We start from the raw sequence: 21,970 nt of genomic DNA on the forward strand, positions 1-21,970 counted from the left end.
GGGGGGGGGGGGAGATAAAGACATTGAAAGGGCAAATGGTGAATATGGGGTAAAAGACAAGGACAGAGACAAATGAAGATTCTGAAAAAGTGGTGAGATAGGGATATAGGTGAGATGGACACAAAGAAGGGTGATGCTGGAAAATAGGTGGAATGGTAATTCTGACAGACACAGAAGGGAAATGCTGGATCAAGGAGAGATGGGGCTCAGGCTGGATGGAATGAGGAGAAATGCCTTGTTGGCCCGGAACTTCCTCTCCTACGTCAGAATTGACGTCAGGGAGCGGAATGCTGGTCAGCGCGACGCTTCTGCAGGGAAAGCTTGGGACAGCGGTGGCTTGGGGACTATTCCCCGATGGCGGTGGCAGCAAACCGAGTGGCTTGGGGGAGGGCACGGAGAAAGAAAGAAAGGGGGCAGACAGAGAGACAGAAAGAAGGGGGAACAGGGAGACAGAAAGAAAAAGTTGGGGGAGAGAATGAGGTCTGGAGGAGAGGAAACATACAGGAGGCTGAAAGAAAGGAAGAAAGATTGGATGCACAGTCAGAAGAAGAAAGTGCAACCAGAGACTCATGAAATCACCAAACAGCAAAGATAGGAAAAATGATTTTATTTTCAATTTAGTGATCAAAATGTGTCTGTTTTGAGAATTTATATCTGCTGTCTATATTTTGCACTATGGCTCCCTTTTACTAAACCGCAATATTGTTTTTTAGCGCAGGGAGCCTATGAGCATTGAGAGCAGCGCGAGGCATTCAGCGTAACTCCCTGTGCTAAAACCTACTATTGTGGTTTAGTAAAAAGGGAGGGGGTGTATTTGTCTATTTTTGTATTTTGTTACCGAGGTGACATTGCATAGAGTCATCTGCCTTGGGAAATGTATATGGCAGATATCTTTGTTTTGTGTTCAAAAGAAAAGGAAATGCATTTCTGGTTTTATTTCTAGTGTTGAAGTACTTGTTGGCCCTTGCTGTGACTGGTGGGGATCCCCAAGCACCGCCAGCAGAGGACCTCCTCTAGAGATGGTCAGAACTCCCCTCCACCAAGCGCAGCAGTCGCTGGCAGCATCCATGAGCCACTGAGGTGCCAGCATCTGTGACTCAGGGACGCTACTGCTGCCTGCCAAGCTTGGCAAAAGGGACCCCAGGCCAACTGCAAAGGAAGTCCTCAGCTGACAGTTTGTGGGTTCTCATCAGCTGAGTATTTATATTTTATATTTACATTAGAGGTTCTGGTAGAAACCCATTTACAAAGTATGTATTCTTCCCAATTAATATTTCCAAATTAATAGTCTCTTTGCTTATTTGTAAATGGGTCTCTACCAGAGCCTTTAATTCAGTAGCATAATTAAATAAAATAACTATTTCTGAAGTTTATAGGGAAGGATGGTGACGGAGGGGATTCCTCGCGGGGACGGGTGGGGACGGAGGGGATTCCTCGCGGGGACGGGTGGGGACGGAGGGGATTCCTCGCGGGGACGGGTGGGGACGGAGGGATTCCTCACGGGGACGGGTGGGGACGGAGGGATTCCTCACGGGGACGGGTGGGGATGGGTGGGATTTTGGCGGGGACGGGTGGGGACGGGTGGGATTTCTGTCCCCGCGCAACTCTCTAATACAGACCAACTGAAACAGAAGGGTAGGGGGGGTAGAACTACAATTTGGTTTAAAGTACAAAGGAGAAACATGCATGGAAATAACGATAGAGTAGTGATTAAAAAAGAATAAAAGGAAGAGGAAAAGAGAGAGAGAGAGAAAAAATGTATAGAAGATGAGAGATTAATTGATTGTGAGGGTAAAAGGATATTATGTGTATGGACAAAAAAGAGTTTAAAGGTTGAGAACATCTTCCCTTTATCAGACAGATTAGTTCTATGATGTCTAAGTTGTGTTGCTTTGTTAATATGTGATGCAAATGCTGTGCTTCCTGGTGTAGGTGATGCCATCTCACCTTACAGTGTGAAACTGCATGGTGATGATGATGGATGGATGTCAGTATCAGAAAAGACATAACTGTAATTCACATTTTGGTTGAAAACTAATTATTTAGCACATTAATTTTTCAGCATTTTAAAATGATCAAGCTGCCATTGGCTTCAAGAACAGAACCAAGCAGTGATTACAGTCAAGAGGATGAATGAATACCGTACTTTCCCTTTAGTTTTACAGTGGGATATGCACTCCTATATTTTATTTTATTATATATTTAATTATATATCTATCCTACAAGAAAATTTGAGGCAGGGACATGGCAGCCAGTGTAGGCAAGTTTGTTTTTGAAGTGTTTAATATTTGCCTTATTTTGAGAATAAAAAAAGATTGGTGCCAATTTAATGTCTTATGGTCTTTCTTTTTCTGACTTAACATTACCATTCTGAAAACTGAAAAATTCAAAAAAAACGAAATATGCCTGGTCCCAAGGATTTCAGATAAGGCCTTGTACAATAAATAGAAACAGAGAAAAATGAAGGCAAATAAAGATTATGGCCCATCTAGTCTGCCTGTCCATACCATCTATTATCCTTTCTTCTCCCTTATAGATCCAATGTGCTTGTACCAAGCTTGAAATTAAATGTAGATATGTATTAACATATAACCACATTGTAGACTCCATATAATGTGGAAATGCTTATACCAAAAACAAAGAAAAAACTGCAGAGCAGAATGTTCAACGTGCAGGAATCTTTATTAAAAGTCTATACAAAATTGTAATCCATAAAAATGGCTCTCATATACATGGAGTATGGACCCAACATGGTCCGTGTTTCAGAGAAACACTCTTCCTCAGGGGTCCGGGATGTCCAATGTATCACATATGGAGAGATGCGGATTCTAAAATTTTGATTATTTTATATTACAACGTTCTCCGCATGACTTTCTTTATGTGATACATTGGACATATCAGACCCCTGAGGAAGGAGTGTTTCTCTGAAACACAGACCATGTTGGGTCTGTACTCCATGTATTTGAGAGCCAATTTTATGGATTACAATTTTGTATAGACTTTTAATAAAGATTCCTGCACCTTGTACATTCCGCTCTGCAGTTTTTTCTTTGTTTTTTTATTTTCGCCTTTTACTGCAGACCCGTTTAATTTTTCTTTGTTTTGCTTTGTGGAAATGCTTATAACATGGTAAGGTTTGGACCTTGTTTTTTTAATTTTTTTTGGTGAGGGGGTGTTTTATTACGCTGTAGATGCAATATGTGGATTCACTTGTAATTCTGTCAAATATATTGGACACCAATGTTCACGTTATATGGGGGTCTATAGTGTAAATGAATATGAGTGAAACCAGCTGAAAATGATTAATTGCTTGGTTGTGACCTGTAGAATGCATATAATAATAATAGTTTATATACCACAGGACCGTGAAGTTCTATGCGGTTTACAATGGTTAAAAATGCTACAAATTAAGTAAAACTAACAAAGTGAAAGCTAGTGATTAACAGCTCTAGAGATCATTTATTGTGGAATAAGATTGTACAAATCAGCTACCTAAGTACTTCAGGAACAGATATGTTTTTAGGTGTCTCCTAAATTCCTCATATGTATTAGTAAGCATAAGTAATTGTTCCAGATCTTTACCCCATAATGATGCCTGATATGAGAAAAGATATGATATACACAGACCCAAATTATAATAAAAATGTCTCTGCTATATATCCCCAGATTCTCTAACCAGCACCCATGTTGGCGGTCACCTTAAAAGTGGATGCTGGTCGTGTGTCAATCACATGACAGCGCTGGTTGGAGAATCGCAGCTGAAATGTAGGCTGGAAAATCCTGGCGTACATTTTAGCCACCCATCTTTGCCACTAGACTGCAGCTAGTTGATCGCAGCACGCCTGCCTGAAGACAAAATCTCCCAATACCCCTCCCCCCACAGACACACCTGAAATCGGCAGGAGGGATGCCCACTCCCTCCTGCTTGAAGACAACCCTCTCCAACACCCCTGCACCTGAAATCAGAAGGGGGATGTCCACTCCCTCCTGCCTGAATGACTCGACACCCTGTTACCCCCCATACCTTTACAAGAAGATTGGCAAGAGGGATGTCCACTCCCTCTTTTTATTTATTTATATATTAATTCTTTATTGATTTTCCACATATTAACAGTGCAAAATACAAATATAACAACATATAATATATCAAGAAAAGCACATTCATTTTTCAAATATACATAAAACAACCAATTCCCCCCCCCCTCCACCCTCTCAATGACTCAAATATGTAATAATAATTTAATCCCACCCTGGATGTATATTCCCAAAGGACCCAACTAAGATAGAAGTATCCCTCTCCCCACTGGATGTGTATGGAAACTAATAAAAACCAAAGATAACTACAGTGAAGTAACAAAAGACATCAATGGACCCCAAACCAGTTTAAACAAACTACTATGCCCCAATATGTCAGTATTCATTTTTTCATATCTATAGCTGGAGCATAGATTGGCCCACCAAAAAGGAAAATTTAAACGCTCATGATTTTTCCAGTTTCGAGTTACCATCTGCATAGCTATCCCAGTCATAATTAAGAAAAGCCGGCATTTATAGCAGTCCATGGGGGATTTAATATGTAATAATGTACCTCATATGTGAAAGCCTAACTAAGAAAAACCTCCATAGACTCCAGCGGATTCAGAATGCTGCGGTCAAGCTCATCTTCGTAAAAAATAAATTTGACCACGTCTCTCCGCTTCTGTCCAAGCTTCACTGGCTTCCGATAATCGCCAGGGTCCACTTTAAATGCGCCTGCCTAGCTTTCAAAATCCTACACGGCATCCTCCCTCCCTGTATCCCTCTTTCTTGGAACTCCTCTAACCCTAATACCACCAGATCCACCCACAAATTTAAACTATCCTTCCCCTCATTAAGAGGCATTTCCCATACAGGAAAACTAGGGACCTCCCTCCCCTTCAGAATCATCGAACTCTGGAACAACCTTTCCTCCCCTCTTCGGAACCTGAGCTCTCTCCAATTTTTCCGCAAACATCTGAAGACCTGGCTATTCTCAAAAATCTGATACCTATTCCATCTCTGGCACTCTAAGCCCTCTAAAAACCCTTCATACTTGGACCTCTAACCTTTCATTGTTAGTTCCTTTCTATCCCATCTCCTGTAAACCATGCAGAGCTCTACGAATGTGGAGATGATGCGGTATACAAACCTAAGGTTTAGTTTAGTTTATAAGATTAATCTGTCCCCATATTGACTTCCAAAAGTTGAGTATCAAAGGACAATAGAACAACAGATGATCCAGTGTCCCAATGTCCAGATGACAGTGCCAGCATCTATTAGATTTAAAACTGTCTAACTTATGTAACCTAACAGGGGTCCAAAAAGATCTATGTAATAAGAAAAGCCAGGTTTGTCTCATAGATGCTGACGCTGTACATCTCATCCTGCAAGTCCAAATTCGTGGCCATCGAGATGCAGAAATATACTGCTTTATCTCGATGCTCCAAATGTCTCTAAGACTATTTTTTGGTTTTTTTTATTGAAGAATTCAGATATTAATTTATACCACCGGGCGGCCTGATGTCCTAAAAAAATCTGTCTGGAAGCGTAGAACCTGCATGCTATAATAATTTATTAGATTTCGCCATTCAGGGAACCCCTTCTTTGTTTGCTGTTCCTGTTGCACTCAATAAAATATATTTGACAATAAATTTGAGACTTTGGGCTCCTTTTACGAAGCCGCGTTAGCGGGTTTAACCCGCGTGACTTTTCATCACGCACTAACCCCCGCGCTAGCCGGAAAACTACCGCCTGCTCAAGAGGAGGCAGTAGCGGCTAGCGTGGCTGGCGGTTTAGCGTGCGCTATTACGCGTGTTAAACCGCTAACGCGCCTTTGTAAAAGGAGCCCTTTGAGATACCAAAAGATTGTTGCAGTCGTGAAAACTCAAGCATTTTCCCATTTGATATAACATCATCTAATGTACGTATGCCTGCCTGCATCCAATGCTTCCCAGGCGATCTTAGATTCGCCAATTTGAATCTTGGAGTTTAACCATAAGGATTAACAAGTAGATTTTTCTATTGGAATATCTGTTAAGGTGTTGATAAATTTCAAGGTTTTCCATTTGTCAAATATAATGCTATTGTCCTTAACGTAATTAGGTAACTTGATGCTCAACACATGAACCAGCCGTAGTTCTGGAATTGGCGTGCATTTTTTATATTTTTTGCATAGGAGAGGCAGAGAGAAGGCATAGCGAGGATGAGCAGCGTCCAGGGCATTGGTGCCTCTCCCCTCCCTCTTTCCCGCTCCCTGATGTGTGTGCACGTGTGCCCGTGCTTTTTAACTTCTGTGCGAGCATCCACCAACTTGCTGCCCGTGGCAGCTTCGGCGCTCTCTCCTAGGCGCAGGTTCCAGAAGTGACGTCAGAGAGCGCTGAAGCCGACGCGGGCAGCAAGTTGGTGGTTGCTTGTGTCAAAGTTAAAAAGGTACGGAGGAAAGTAAAGGGCGCACGTGTGGAATGGGGGGTGGTGGAAAGGAGGAGGGATGCCGGTGCCCCGAGCAAGATGGCAACCGGGGCGGACAGCCCCCCCCCCCCAAGCTACACCACTGCCCTGCACTATTCAGTTAGTGTGTGGGCATTGGTGCATGCTGACCAGTTAGTTCAGGAGCCCTTACTGCTTACAAAATAGGTGGTAGCAAGGATTCATGCACTAATGGCCATGCATTAATTGGGAAATTAGCTCGTGGCCATTAATGAGGAAAAAAAGAAATTGTAGCCGTTTTACAGCTATGCTAAAAGTGCCCTCAGCGTTTGGAAAACCCACATGCTAAAAATAGTGCAGGCCTCGTTTTAGCATAGCTTAGTAAAAGTGCCCTATATTCTTCTGTGATGAGCCACTTCCAACTACCAAATCTGAAATAAAAATGAGCAAAAACCAAGCTACCAACAGGAGCATTGCATTAGTCTTCGTTATACAGAGTATTTGTCAGATAAATTGAGTAAATATGCTCCAACACGTGTTCTACGATCATCTCAGAAGAACTTACTTCAATTACCATCCCTGGATAAAGTGAGATTGACTAGAACACGGAAAAGAGCATGTGTACGCACACCCCGCCAAGGACCAGCAGCATAGTGCTCCCTTCTTTCCCCCAAACAGGCATGAGTAATCCCCTAGGCCTACTATGCTTCCCTGGTGGTCTAGTGGCGTGTTGGGGCAGGACTGATTCTACTCACTCCCGTCCATGCTCTCGCCACAGTGAAAATGGCTGCCAAGACTTCCAGCGGCAGTCTTGTGAGGCTCCCAGCAGTCATAATCGCAGTTAAATTGGAAAAAAACACCATAAGCTAAAATGCAAACCTGTCATGTACCGCTACAAAACTTAAATACGGTATATTAATTTGCTGGCAGATAAAAGAAAACTGTCATTGGGTAAGTCCCTCTTATCTGTACCATTCTTCTTCACGGCCAACTCCAGACTCCTTCCCTTCTATCTTGTTGCACCGTAAACTTGGAACAGACTTCCTGAGTCAATATGTCAAATTACGTCTCTTAACAGTATTCAAATCCAAGCTAAAACCCATTTTTTCAAGGTTGCTTTCAACACCTAACTCCCACTCACCATACGAGAAGATACCTATGTCCAGCTCTGCAAGAAACTCCCCAGCCCTATATGTCTGTCCAAATTAGATTATAAGCTCTTCTGAGAAGGGACCATCTATTGCTTTTATAAATGTACAGTGCTACATACGCCTTTCAGCGCTATAGAAATGATAAATAGTAGTAATGGTAACTTATCTGGCATTCAAACGTTTTGCAGTTCAACACTGCCTTGGGACTCCCTTTTACTATCCTTCCTCTGTAGCATTCAATGTCTTGTCTAAGAAAGCAATACATAATAATGGCATTAGAGCTCAACAATTTCACTTTATCATAAAGTTAATGCGGGTCCCTGAAGCAGTGCTAATGAAATGTTTACCACGTTGGAATGCATAGTGTGCTTATTGCTGCAAATATGTCATATATTTAAATTTTGTAGCAGACAAACTTGTTTTTTCTGTTATATAGAATTTTTTGGACCCCTGTTCGTTTACAAAAGTTGGATAGTTCAAAAGTCTAATAGATGCTGGCACTGTCATCTTGAAGCAGGGACACTGGATCATTTGTTGTTTTATTGTCCCTTGATACTCAATTTCTGGAAATCGATATGGGGAAAGATTATTAGGATACTTGGTGTTCCTATTCCATTGACGTACGAAATGGTTTTATTTGGAACATTATTGAAACCGAAGAATCCAGTTGACAAACATAAAAGCAGACTTCTTTTAATTATGACAGGGGTTGCTATGCAGATGATAACCAGGAATTGGAAAAATTATGACAGGTTAAATCTATCCTTTTGGTGGGAAACATTATGCTTATATTATAGGTATGCGAGAATTTATGCGGAACAAGTGGGAAATAATAAAAAATTCAAAGAAGTCTGGGGTCCGTTGGAAATATTTATTAAATTGTAGATTGGTTAATTGAAACAATCCTGAATTTTTGGATTTTTTTTAATTTTTCCACACACATCCAGATGGGGGGGGGGAGTGTAGGGAGGGGGCAGGGTATAAGATATTTTGGTTTTTATATTTATGCAATTGTAAGTGCTATTAATTATTTATATCTGTATGTTTATCTGTATGCACTTTTTCTTCAGTTTGGAAAATTAATAAAAGGTTTTTTGTTTTTTTTTTAAATTTTGTAGTTGATGCATGGCAGGTTTGCATTTTAGCTTATGGCTTTTTTAAAATTTTAACTGAAATATGTCTAGGAATTAAAGAAAGGGACTCATTTACATGTACTTACCTAATCTTTATTTTGCTGTTGGAGGGGCCTGATGATTTCTGCCTTTGTAGTATATGTGTGGTAACCATTTCTGATATCGATCCCATTTCCTGGTCTGAGGGTCCCTTTTCTATAAACAGTTTTCTTACTTTTTTTTTGTTCTGCCAACATTTTCTATATTACTGTGTTTTGATGCAGACATTGTCTTCAGTAGAAGAAGTGAATTTCTCCTCTTGAATTCTGTGCAGGAGAAATCAAATTAATTTCAAGTAGCAGTTCTACAGAACTTCCACCTGTTGGGCAGTCCTCCCTCAGACTCAACACAGAAATTCCACTTCTCTCTCAAATATTTAATACAATTGATCAGTGATAAAATGAGGACTATGCTCTAACTGAAGTTTTATCAGCTTTTTCTTCTGGGCCTGTCAATCTCCAGATCCCCGTGGGCCTGAATAGACTACCACTCCTGGACTTGGAACTTCTCCATTGACACTCAGCAGACTCCTAGATCAGGGTGGAAGATCCCGAGATAAAATGGACCCAACAATGTCATAGGAACACATGCTTCTGAAAATACCCTAAATGGAAAATATATGAGATTCAATACACTTCCTCTCTCTGATCTCAATTCTCAGTGTCAGTGGGGTCACATTTGTGACATTCTTTTTATATATATATATATATATATATATATATATATATATATATATAATATAATAAAGAGCTAGCCGCGCATGCGCATTGCTATTTGCGTGTTCCGTGCGTGTAGGTCTGTGGCCCAAGGAGTGCGCATGCGCGCTAATACGTCACCAGCTGATCGCCTCCACAGGCCGCACCGCAGACACACGGACCGCGGAAAGGGAAAGGGGGGAGGAGGGTTTCGAGGGAGCCGGCTGGCCGCATAAATTATTTTCATTTCAAATCTGCCGCCGCCGCCACCGCAGCTTCTCTCTCTTCTTCCGACATAATATAAGTGCAGCTCATGAGAGGAGCCGCGGCGGCGGCTTTGAAAACGGCTCCCTTAGTTCTTCGCTGGATTTTTTTTAAAGTTTAAAACTGCCGCCGTGGCTCCTCTCACAATCCCGGCCTGTGTCAGAGAAGGCTTCCGACGCAGGTGGGATCGTGAGAGGAGCCGCGTCGGCATCTTTAAACTTAAAAAAAAAATCCAGCAAAGAACTAAGGGAGCCGTTTTATCTCCATGCTGCTACGAAGGAACAGGTGAGGGGGAGGGAAATGCTGATGCTGATGCACAGGGAACAGGCAGGCATGGCAGGCAAGCAGGGGGGGGGAGAGGGAAAGGGGCTGCTTTGGGGGTAGGGGTGTGCTGGGGGTACACAGCAATCATGGGCAGGGGATCACAGAGCAGGCAGCCATGGCTCAACAAGGGGAGAGGGAAAGGGGGCTGCTTTGGGGTGAGGGGTTTGCTGGGCCAGATAGCAATCATAGGGGGGAAATAGAAGGGGGCCACAGAGCAGGCAGGCATGGCACAAAAGGGGGCAGGGGCATTGGGAAACGGGGCTGCTTTGGGGGGAAGGGTGTGCTGGGGGCACACACCAATCATGCCGGGGAAGAGAAGGGGGCCACAGAGAGATAGGCAGGCATGGCGCAATGGAGAAATACAGGCAGGCAGGGCGCAAGACAGAGCCACAGACAGAAAGAATGACAGACAGACAGCATCCAAGCACAGAGAGAGAAAGGAAAAAAAAAACAGTCGTCTACTCTAGCACCCGTTGGACAGGGGGAGAACAAAAGAGATGCTGATGGACAGGGGGTTGAAGAAAAGGAACGGAGGACTAATGTTGTACAGGGGGAGAAGGAAAGAGGTGCTGCTGGACAGGGGGGAGGTAAAACAAAGGGAGAAGGGCTGCTGCTGCATAAGGAGAGCAGTGAAGGGGTGGTGGTGGACACAGGGGAGGTAAAAGGAAGGGAAAATGGACAGGGGGAGCAGGCAAGGGGTGGTGATGGACAGCCAAGGAAAAAGAAAGGCAGAAAGAAAAAAAGCGGCTAAGGAGAGAGAGAGAAAGAAATAAAGACAGACACACACACATATGTTCTAGCACCCGTTAATGTAACGGGCTTAAAGACTAGTATATATATATATATATATATATACTACAGTATATATATATACATACAGTAAAACCTTGGTTTGCGAGCATAATTAATTCCAGAAGCATGCTTGTAATCCAAAGCACTCGCATATCATAGTGAATTTCCCCATAGGAAATAATGGAAACTCAACGATTCGTTCTACAACCCAAAAACTTTAATGCAAAATACTATACGTACTTGTGTTGTAAGAACTCGCTTATTTAGAACAGTCACTACACTCCTGCAGCATCAGAGAGAGAAGAACCATCGGCTCAGTTGTGATGATGTGATGCGTTTATACTGAAAATAAATAGAACCAAGAGAGGCTGTTAAATAAATCTATATCCACATAGCACAACCTCAAGAGTATAGGATAACAAGTCCAAGTGTTACTCTTAAGGGAGAAAAGACCTCAGTGTCTAATAGGGAAAATCAAAGCAACCCATATAGACAGGCTAGTTGCAAATATCACTTGCAGCCAGCAGACACATCCTCGGTCAAAATCTCCCAAAAAGTTGAGGACACAATTTCACAGTCAATTTCAACAGTCTTAATTCTAAGTCTCAAAAAATTTTCAAAAAAACACTTATCTGAAAATTGTTGTCTTCTCAATCAAATTGCAAACACAAGAACTTGATCCTGGAGCTTGGAAGCAGGAGAAAATCACTCCATAGGAGACAAACTCAGAGCATAGCAGCTACTAAATATCACCACTAGCAAAATCCAACAGGGTTCCCTGTTTCGCTGGTGCGCTTCTTCAGGGATTTGCTGGAAAAAAAACACAAAAACAGAGCTTAAAAAAACTCTAAAAGGACAGGAAAACATATATTCCACTGCAGCTCAACTCACAGCATCGATTCACCCGCTTCAATTTCTAACTGATATAGGACTCCTCCTGGCACCACACCCACATGATGACATCAGCATCATGCATATTCACTGCAAAACAAAAGTCAGAGTGAAAAAATTCAAAACAAAAGCATTAGAAAAAGGATTTCCATTCCACACTCCAATTCAAACCAATGGGAGTACAGGATTGAAGAACAAATATCCAGCGTTGTTCTCTCTTAAGTAACAGTTGTTTAAAATCCCCACCTCGAATGGAAGGAAACACACACTCCAAAACCCAGCAGCGTAATTCTTCAAATGAATGATTGTAATCCATGCAATGTTGCACCATCGGAGCTTCAGTGGGTTCTCTCAAAAGACATGACCGATGCTCTATGAGCCGAGTCTTAAAGGCTCTCGAGGTCTGTCCCACATATAATTTATTACATGGACATCTAATGATATATACAATGCCACTGCTAGTACAGTTAGTGGAATAGTATAGTTGATAACATTTCAAATCTGCTGGATTGGTGAAAGATGAACTCTCTTCCATAACACTGCATACGGAGCAATGACCACACTTAGTATGTCCTCTTACCGTATTCATATTCCTCTGTTCACTTACAGCTTCTGTAGCTACCCTGCTTGTGGGACACAATTCATCTTGAATAGATTTATTGCGTGCGAAAGAAAACATCATAGTGCACTCCCAAAAACAAGGATGCACTGATAGACATTTCCAATATTTCTTCAAACTATGGCCATAGATGCTAGCCTGCTGAGAATAAGGCAACACACATGTGATTCTTTGATCTTCATCTCTAGATTTAGAATATTCCAAAAGACGTTCTCTGGGATTATAGAGTGCTCTTCTATAAGCATTGTTGACACATTGTTCAGGATACCCTCTACTGTGCAATTTCTGTTTCAATCTAACTGACTGTAACTTATATTCCTCCTTAGTGGAACAGATCCGACGATATCTTAAAAATTGAGAACAAGGCAAGCTCTCCTTCAAATGCTGAGGATGAGAGCTTGAAAAATGCAAAAAGGTGTTACGATCAGTCGGTTTACAGTAGACAGTAGTAAAAAAAGTCAGATCTCTGATCTCAATCTGAACATCCAAAAACGCAATTTTCTTGAGATCACATGTGCAAGTAAATTTAATAGATTGAGTATAACTATTCAAATCATCTACAGCAAGCAAAAGATCCTCCATGGATCCTTCCCAGAGGGCAAAGATATCATCTATATATCTGCACCATAGTTTCATCCTTGAAAACTGTTGAAATTCACTGTGAAATTGTGTCCTCAACTTTTTGGGAGTTTTTGACCGAGGATGTGTCTGCTGGCTGCAAGTGATATTTGCAACTAGCCTGTCTATATGGGTTGCTTTGATTTTCCCTATTAGACACTGAGGTCTTTTCTCCCTTAAGAGTAACACTTGGACTTGTTATCCTATACTCTTGAGGTTGTGCTATGTGGATATGCGTTTATACTGTACATATTCGTATAGCAAGACTTTGCTTGTTTAGAACAGTCACTACACTCGCAGTGTCAGAGAGAGAAGAACCATCGGCTCAGTTGTGATGTGTGTATACTGTATGTACTTGTATTGCAAGACATTGCTTATATATCAAGTTAAAATTTAATCAAATGTTTTGCTTGTCTTGGAAAACACTTGCAAACCAAGTTACTTGCAATCCAAGGTTTTACTGTGTGTGTGTATATACTAGTTAGCAACCTACAATCAGCATGTCACAGGAATTTTGCAGGCCTGTTGGAGAACAGGCTGGCTTGTTGTTTTTTTTCTGATTCATAGCTTAGCTCTGCCTGTTTAATCTAATCTAATCTAATCTTCTATTTGTGCATCGCTCATACCAATACAGGCTCAAGGCGACTGTTAAGAGGGGAGAGAGAGGAGGTGGATAGGTAAGAAAAAGAGGAAGGGGAGAGAAAAAGAGGGGAGAGAGGAGGAAGGGACAAAGGGAAAGGGAGAGAAGAGAGGGTAAAGGAGATTAAGTATCGAACAGATGGGTTTTCAGTTTTCTTCAGAAGATGATGTGACAAAATTCAGTTCTGGTCTTTTCTGTAAGGCCATTCCAAGTTTTGACTCCTAGGAAGGTAAGCATGGAGTGGAAAACTCGTTTATAGTGAAGATCTTTAGTGGATGAGAGATTCAGTAGCATCCGGTTGAGGGTTCTGTGGGAAGTAGACCATGCTATTGAGAAGAGTTGGATGAGTGGGGCCACAGAGTTTCCATAAAGTATGCGGTGAATGATGCAAGATATTTTGAATGTTATTCGTGATGGGATGGGTAGCCAGTGCATTTGTTTGATGAAGGTTGTGACTGAGTTGTATTTTCTCAGGTTGAAGATAAGTCTTACAGCAGTGTTTTGGATGAGTTGCAGTTTGTGAATTAGAGCAGTGTTGATTCACATGTAGATGAAGTTACAGTAGTCCAGTTGTGGTAGGATCATCAGTTGTATGATTAAGGCAAAGTGGTATTGGTGAAAGTAAGGTCTGATTAGTCTTAATTGTCTCAGGGTGTAGAGGGATTTCTTTCGGAGACTAGATATTTGAGGTTCCATGAACATAAGAACATAAGAAGTTGCCCCCGCTGAGTCAGACCAGAGGTCCATCTTGCTCAGCGGTCCTCTCCCGCGGCGGCCCATCAGGCCTAGTGCCTGAACAGTGGTCCCTGATTAATTTTGTAACTTACCTCTAATCCCATCCCTATAATCTACCTTAACTCTTATCTGTACCCCTCAATCCCTTTGTCTTCCAAGTACCTATCCAAAGCTTCTTTGAACCCCTGTAGCGTGCTCCTGTTTATTACATCCTCTGGTAGCGCGTTCCATGTATCCACCACCCTCTGTGTGAAAAAGAACTTCCTGGCGTTTGTTCTAAACCTCTCTCCTTTCAATTTCTCTGAGTGCCCCCTTGTACTTATTGATCCCCTTAATTTGAAAAATCTGTCCCTGTCTATTTTTTCTATGCCCTTCATGATCTTGAAGGTTTCTATCATGTCTCCTCTAAGTCTCCGCTTTTCCAGGGAGAAGAGCCCTAGCTTTTTCAGTCTGTCAGTATATGAGAGGTCCTCCATGCCCTTTATTAGCTTAGTTGCTCTTCTCTGGACCCTCTCAAGTACCTCCATGTCCTTCTTGAGGTACGGCGACCAGAACTGAACACAGTACTCCAGGTGCGGGCGCACCATAGCACGATACAGTGGCAGGATGACTTCCTTTGTCCTGGTCATGATACCCTTCTTAATGATACCCAACATTCTGTTTGCTTTCCTTGAGGCCGTGGCACACTGCGCCGACGCCTTCAATGTTGTGTCTACCATCACTCCCAGGTCTCTTTCAAGGTCGCTCACCCCTACCGCTGATCCCCCCATTTTGTAAGTGAACATCGGGGTTTTTTTCCCTATATGCATGACCTTGCATTTCCCTATGTTGAAACTCATTTGCCACTTTTTGGCCCATTTTTCCAGTGTTGTCAGATCTTTTTGGAGATCTTCGCAGTCCTCCATGTTATTGACCTTGCAATATAGTTTGGTGTCATCCGCAAATTTAATAACCTCACATTTTGTTCCTGCTTCCAGGTCGTTAATGAATATATTGAATAGGAGCGGTCCCAGCACTGACCCCTGTGGAACTCCGCTCATGACCCATTGCCAGTCTGAGTAATGTCCCTTGGTTAGAGTGGAGTCCAGTATGCAACCTAGGATTTTGGAAGACTCATCTATGGAGAGGGTTTATCCTGATCGAAGGGTGATGCTTTTTGGGCCATGTGGAAGTATGGAACTTTGGTTTTAGTTGTGTTTAGCTTCAGTGACTGAGTTCAAAGAAGCGTGGGATGAACACAGAAGATTTAGAATCAGAAAATAATATTAAATATTGAACTAGGCCAGTTACTGGGCAGACTTGTACGGTCTGTGTCTGTGTATGGCCGTTTGGTGGAGGATGGGCAGGGGAGGGCTTCAATGGCTGGGAGGGTGTAGATGGGCTGGAGTAAGTCTTAACAGAGATTTTGGCAGTTGGAACCCAAGCATAGTACCGGGTAAAGCTTTGGATTCTCGCCCAGAAATAGCTAAGAAGAAAAAAAATTAAAAAAAAATAAAAAAAAATTTAAATTGAATCAGGTTGGGCAGACTGGATGGACCATTCGGGTCTTTATCTGCCGTCATCTATAGTTTGTTGGTTGTTGCCCAATTTTGGATTTTTTCTATATTGTGTGAGATTTTGTTGGGTAAGTCTGATTGATTTTTGGTTATGGGAATAAGGAGAAAAATGTCATCTGCGTATGACATTATGCTTTTGTCTTCGAATTTGATGTTACCTAGATAGCTCATGAAGAGTTTGAATAGGATGGGGGAGAGTGGCACACCACAGAAAGCTTTCCAGGAGTTGGAGGTCTTTCTGCTCTTATTGATGATATATTCTCTGTTTTTTGTTTTTTTTTAGGAAATCTGAGAACCATTTTATCACTGTGCCTGTTATGCCTATTTCTGATAGTTTTTTTAGTAGTAAATGGTGGTCAACTGAGTAGAAGGCTGCTGAAATATCGAATTGGAGGAGTATTGCTTGGCGTCCTGTGCTGAGCAGTTGTTTGGTTTTTGTGATTAAGGTGAGGAGGAGAAGCTCTGTGCTATGCTGTTGACGGAATCCGAATTGGGATGGGTGGAGGCATGAGTGTTGCTCCATGTAAATTATAAGTTGTTTACTTATGTGGGTCTCAATGATTTTTGTGAAAATGGGTATGCCGGCGATAGGTCTATAATTTGAAGCCAAAGAGAGATCTGTCTTTGGTGATTTTGGTATCGGGGTGAGAGCAATCTTTCCCATTATCTTTGGCAAGTGGCCTTGGTTTAGAGAGTTAATGAGTAAATTGGTGATCCAAGTGGTGATTTGTCCAGGAGTGGCAGTGAAAAGGTAAGAGGGACAGTTGTCTAGGGTGCTGCAGCGCACGGCTAGTTAGGATAGTAGTTTTTTTTGTGTCAGGGCTGGACATATTGGAGAAGGAGGTCCATATTTGGTCTGCTTTGGTGGGTTCAGGGGTGTGTTGAGATGTACTGAGCATGTGTGTCTCGGAGGGGATTGATTTGGCTACCTCTGATTGTGCAGGTTTGATTTTGTTGAGAAAGAACTCTGCTAGATCCTGAGTGCTGATTTTGTTAGGTTGTCCTTTGGGTACTCGAGCCGGTAGGGTTGTGAGCTGTCACAATAGGTGAAATAGTTTCTGTGAACTGTTTATTGCATAATTGGAGATAAGGAACATAATACTAGTAAGATACAAAATTGGTATAAGAACATAAGAATTTGCCGCTGCTGAGTCAGACCAGTGGTCCATCGTGCCCAGCAGACCGCTCTTGCGGTGGCCCCCAGGTCAAAGACCAGTGCCCTGAGACTAGCCCTACCTACATACGCTCCGGTTCAACAGAAACTTGTTTAACTTTGTCTTAAATCCCTGGAGGTTGTTTTCCCCTATAACACCCCCCAGAAGAGCGTTCCAGTTTTCCACTGAAGAAGAACTTCCTTATGTTTGTACAGAATCTATCCCCTTTTAACTTCAGAGCGTGCCTTCTTGTTCTCTCTACCTTGGAGAGGGTGAACAACCTGTCTTTATCTACTAAGTCTATTCCCTTCAGTATCTTTGAATGTTTCTATCATGTCCCCTCTCAGTCTCCTCTTTTCAAGGGAGAAGAGGCCCAGTTTCTCTAATCTGTACAGCAACTCCTCCAGCCCCTTAACCATTTTAGTTGCTCTTCTCTGGACTCTTTCGAGTAGTACCATGTCCTTCTTCATGTATAGCGACGAGTGCTGGACACAGTATTCCAGGTGGGGGGCGTACCATGGCTCCGTACAGCGGCATGATAACCTTCTCCGATCTGTTTGTGATCCCTTTCTTAATCATTCCTAGCATTCTGTTCGCCCTTTTCGCCGCCGCCGCACATTGCACAGACGGCTTCATCGACTTGTCGACCAGTACTCCCAAGTCTCTTTCCTGGGGGGTCTCTCCAAGTACCGTCCCAGACATCCTGCATTCGTGTATAAGATTTTTGTTACCGACATGCATCACTTTACACTTATTCACATTGAACCTCATTTGCCATGTTGATGCCCATTTCTCGAGCTTAATTATGTCACGTTGCAGATCTTCGCAATCCCCCTGTGTCTTCATGTTGAATCTCATCTGCCATGTTGCGGCCCATTTCGTGAGCATGTTTATGTCACGTTGCAGTATCAGTGATAGTAAGGGGAGGGTGGTAAGGGTATGACTGAAGTTATTAATAAATCTGTACTGCTTTAAGTTATTTAATGAAGCAGTATCTCAAATCAAAAGAAGGAAGGAAAGAAAGAATACATAAATAGTGTTGTTTTCCAAGTTTATTTCATACTTGATAATACTAGTGGTCTCAAACTCAAACCCTTTGCAAGGTCACATTTTGGATTAGTAGGTACTTAAGGGGGCCTCAGAAAAAGTAGTTAATGTCTTATTAAAGAAATGACAATTTTGCATGAGGTAAAACTTTATAGTTTATAAATCTTTCCTTTTGGCTAAGTCTTAATAATAAAATTGTCTTTTATAGCTAAAGAGACATATGATCAAGAAACTGTTTTATTTTACTTTTGTGATTATGATAAACATACCAAGGGCCTCAACATAGTACCTGGCAGGCCGCATGTGGCCCCCAGGCCGCGAGTTTGAGACCACTGTGATATACCGTCTATCAATGGTTACCTAGATGGTTTACAATACTAAGGGGTCCTTTTACTAAGGCACGCTAACCGATTTAGCGCGCGCTAAATGCTAACGCATCCATAGAATATAATGGATGTGTTAGTGTTTAGCGTGCGCTAAAACGGCTAGCGTGACTTAGTAAAAGGACCTTTAAATTTTAAAAAGAAAAAAAAAGAAGAATGAAAGGAGGCATTCATAGTTAAAATATCAAGAACAGATCAGACAAAGACATATGGTAACAAAGAGGTTGGTGGGTAAGGAGGAGTAAAGTACATTGAGATAAAATACACTTCTCCTTCTGAATCCGCGGTTTCAGTATCCGCAGATTCAGTTATTCACAATTTTTTTTTTTTTAAACAGGAAACGCTGCATTCTGTACCTCCCCGCCTCCCTCCCGCCTTCCCCCAGGACAGGTGCCTCTTTGCTTTGTTTTAACAAAGCATCTTGCTAGCGGCGATATTCTCCGAACCCAGCCAATGAAAAGCTGCACTTTCGCTGCTCACCCTCTCACCTCCTTTTCTTGCCAGTGAAGCTGCGGTGCGCTTGTGCTTCTGCTTCTGCTTTCAACCTGCCCTCCCCCTCTCCTTCCCCCCGTTCCCTTTCTTTTTAAAGACGCATTTGGAGTATAATAGTCCTTTTATGGACTGTAATGGAACTTCGCTCCTTGCTTTTCTTACTCATTTTAATCTTTTCTACAAAGTGCTAGATTATTTATTTTTGTTCCCTCCCTTTTGTTTTGATCCTTCTCCCTCTCTTTTTCATTACACAAATGTATTTCTACCCTTTTTTATTTTGTTTCGATAAGTTAATGTTCGTCTATGTGTTTGACTGTCTGTTTTAATAATTATAATTTGTTTTTAATGTATGCCTTTCTACTCTTTGTTTTTATATATTATGTAAAACCGCTTTGAATATTGATAAGGCGGTATATCAAATTTTTAAATAAACCTGAAACCTGAAAACCCTTCTATCTTAGCCTATTCTATCTTAGCCCTTGCCTCATCTGGAAGCTTTCCCTCTGACGTTACAATGTCAGAGAGAAGGCTTCCGGTTCAGACGCAGGACGCGCAAGGAGCAACTGCCCGCAGCTTTGTGCACTGCATCAGTGAGGAAGAGGGAGCCGGCCTGAAGATAACACCAGGGGCGGCATAAAATGGCCAGGCGGGAGCAGGCCAGAAGGTAAGGCATAGCATGGAGGGAGGGAGACAACAAAGGTAGGGATGGAATGATTTTATTTTTGAATTTTGTGATTGAATTATGTCAATTTCGAGAATTTACATCTGCTGTCAGTGTGCTTTGTATAGTTTAATTTTGTGCTGCAAAAGGATGACGGGAGTAGTAGAGAATGTTACTGGAAGAGGGAATGAGAACATTTGGGGGGAGTAATGAAAATAGAAAAGAATTGTAGATGGAGAGAAAAACAGTGAGAAGTAGGCTGATTTGGAGAAAGAGGAAAGAAGATGAGCTGAGAGGAAATGGTAAAATAAGGGCAAAGACAGGAGTTGGAAAAGTACAGGGGAATTGTCATCACGTGCTGGAGATTGATGTAATCAGCGAACATGGATTTAGGAACAAAGGTAGTGTCATGGGATATTGCATAGTACAAGTTTTGCATCACTAATACCTACAAAAAACATTTGCCAAGCAATGAGTCAAAATTATTCAGTAAATTTTTCTAATTTTTGCATCTGTCATTTTCCTCTGTTCTTTGACCTTTTTATCTATTCAGAGAACTTTTCGATCTTGTCTATTCTTTTAGTCTCATCTCACAGTAATTCTAATTTTTGGTTTTTTTTAGGAGTGAAGAAGAAAACCAAAGTGATAAAGAATAACTTGAATCCTGTTTGGAATGAGGTAAATATTTGTTATCACTTCTTCCTGTTTCACCCAGACCTTTACCATTACAAAACTGCGAAGAGATTTTTAGCGCTGGCTAGTGCGCTAAATGCTCCACGCTGCTCCGATGGTCATAGAGTTCCTATGAGCGTTGGAGCAGTGCAGTGCCAGCCGGCGCTAAAAACCTCTTGTGCGGTTTTGTAAAAGGAGGGAAAGTATTGACACTTTGGGTTCCTTTTATGAAGGCGTGTTAGGGCCTTAACGCGTGGAATAGCGCACGCTAAATTGCCACACGCGCAGGCCGCTACCGCTTCCTTTTGAGCAGGCAATATATTTTTGGCTAGTGCACGCTAATATGGTGCATGCGCTAAAAAGCTTAGTGCACCTTCGTAAAAGGCCCCCTTTATTTTTTTTCAATTATCTTCTAAATGTCTGGTTAAATTTAAGGAGAATCAGTCTGTCTTGTTTGACCCAGCTGAGCTTGAAAGATTTCTTTTAATTGGAGAGGTGAGATTTTCTGAGTGTAAAATAACAAAATGTTATGGCAATATTACAATTTTTAGTTATCTAAAAATCTGATTTTCCTTTTATTGATGTTTCTTGTTCATGGTAATGTGGACTTTATTTCTGTATTTCTGTCTAAAGGAATGTAAAAGTAAACATTTAAACAAAAAAAACCCAAAACCTATTGTGTAATGCTTAAAGGAAATATTACTTTTAGATAATGCAAAACAAAAGGCTTCTTTTACAAAGCTGTGGTATCATAATTATTTTTCATTTGAAACGTTTTTTCTACAAGATCATGGGGTTGCCATGGGGATGGCAGTTGCTCCCATTGTAGCCAACTTATATGTTTCAAGATCTGAGGAGACGCATTTATATGGTTCTCATTGGTTCCAATACATCAAAATTTGTCTTTGTTTCATTGAAGTATTTTGCATATGCTCAGGACCTATTTCTTTGTTGCTAACTTTTTTTTTTACAATGGATCAACAGTTTAAATCATCTTCTGAGATTTTCTATGACCAGTGATCACCATAAAATCTCATTTCTGGATGTTTTAATTATTAAGACAGGGTGTACTTTGTCCACATCCGTATATAGGAAGCCTGTGGACCAGTGGCGTACCTAGCATATGTGACACCCGGGGCCCATAATTTTTTGACACCCCCCATCTGTATGAAAAACATGATTTTTAGTAACAATCCACATGTCACACATGAATATCTAGGAAAAGGCAGCATCTTACATACTGCAGTGAGCAGTACATCAATAAACCCATTGTAAAACTAAACAAGCCAGACTAGTACAGATCAATCCTAACAGAAAACCATGTCTTTCAAACACACAGAACACAGAAAGCACCTTCGCCTAGTATGTAATCACAAACTAACTCCTCCCCCTTTTACAAAACTGTAGTGTGGTTTTTAGCCACGGTGGTAACAGCTCAGATGCCAACACTACAAAACGCTCTACAGTTTTGTAAATGGGGAGATAGAATAAAAATACGTAGACAAAGGTTAAACTGAAGCACCAAGAAGCTGGACTCTGCATACAATGCAACATCACAGAAACAGCGATGCATCTCACCTAAAGCAATAAATAAATAAATTGAATTTTTTTCTACCTTGTCTTCTCTGGTTTCTGCTTTCCTCATCTTTTTGTCACTCTC

The 21,970-nt window shown here is 41.6% G+C and overlaps 1 protein-coding gene across 7 annotated transcripts in view; it reads left to right on the forward strand.

Annotated features, from left to right (window-relative positions):
• Positions 1-21,970, forward strand: part of DYSF (dysferlin) — a 539,803-nt gene that overhangs the window by 25,269 nt on the left and 492,564 nt on the right. For all 7 annotated transcript variants that reach the window (XR_004540213.1, XM_033953409.1, XM_033953435.1 and 4 more), the window contains exon 2: positions 20,261-20,316. Coding sequence is in view for 6 of the 7 variants with exons in the window: in XM_033953409.1 (XP_033809300.1) it covers positions 20,261-20,316 (56 nt within the window). In the remaining variant the exon portion in view is untranslated. The remainder of the gene's footprint in view (positions 1-20,260; positions 20,317-21,970) is intronic.

The sequence above is a fragment of the Geotrypetes seraphini genome, chromosome 1 (assembly GCF_902459505.1).
Source record: "Geotrypetes seraphini chromosome 1, aGeoSer1.1, whole genome shotgun sequence".
NCBI lineage: Eukaryota > Metazoa > Chordata > Amphibia > Gymnophiona > Dermophiidae > Geotrypetes > Geotrypetes seraphini.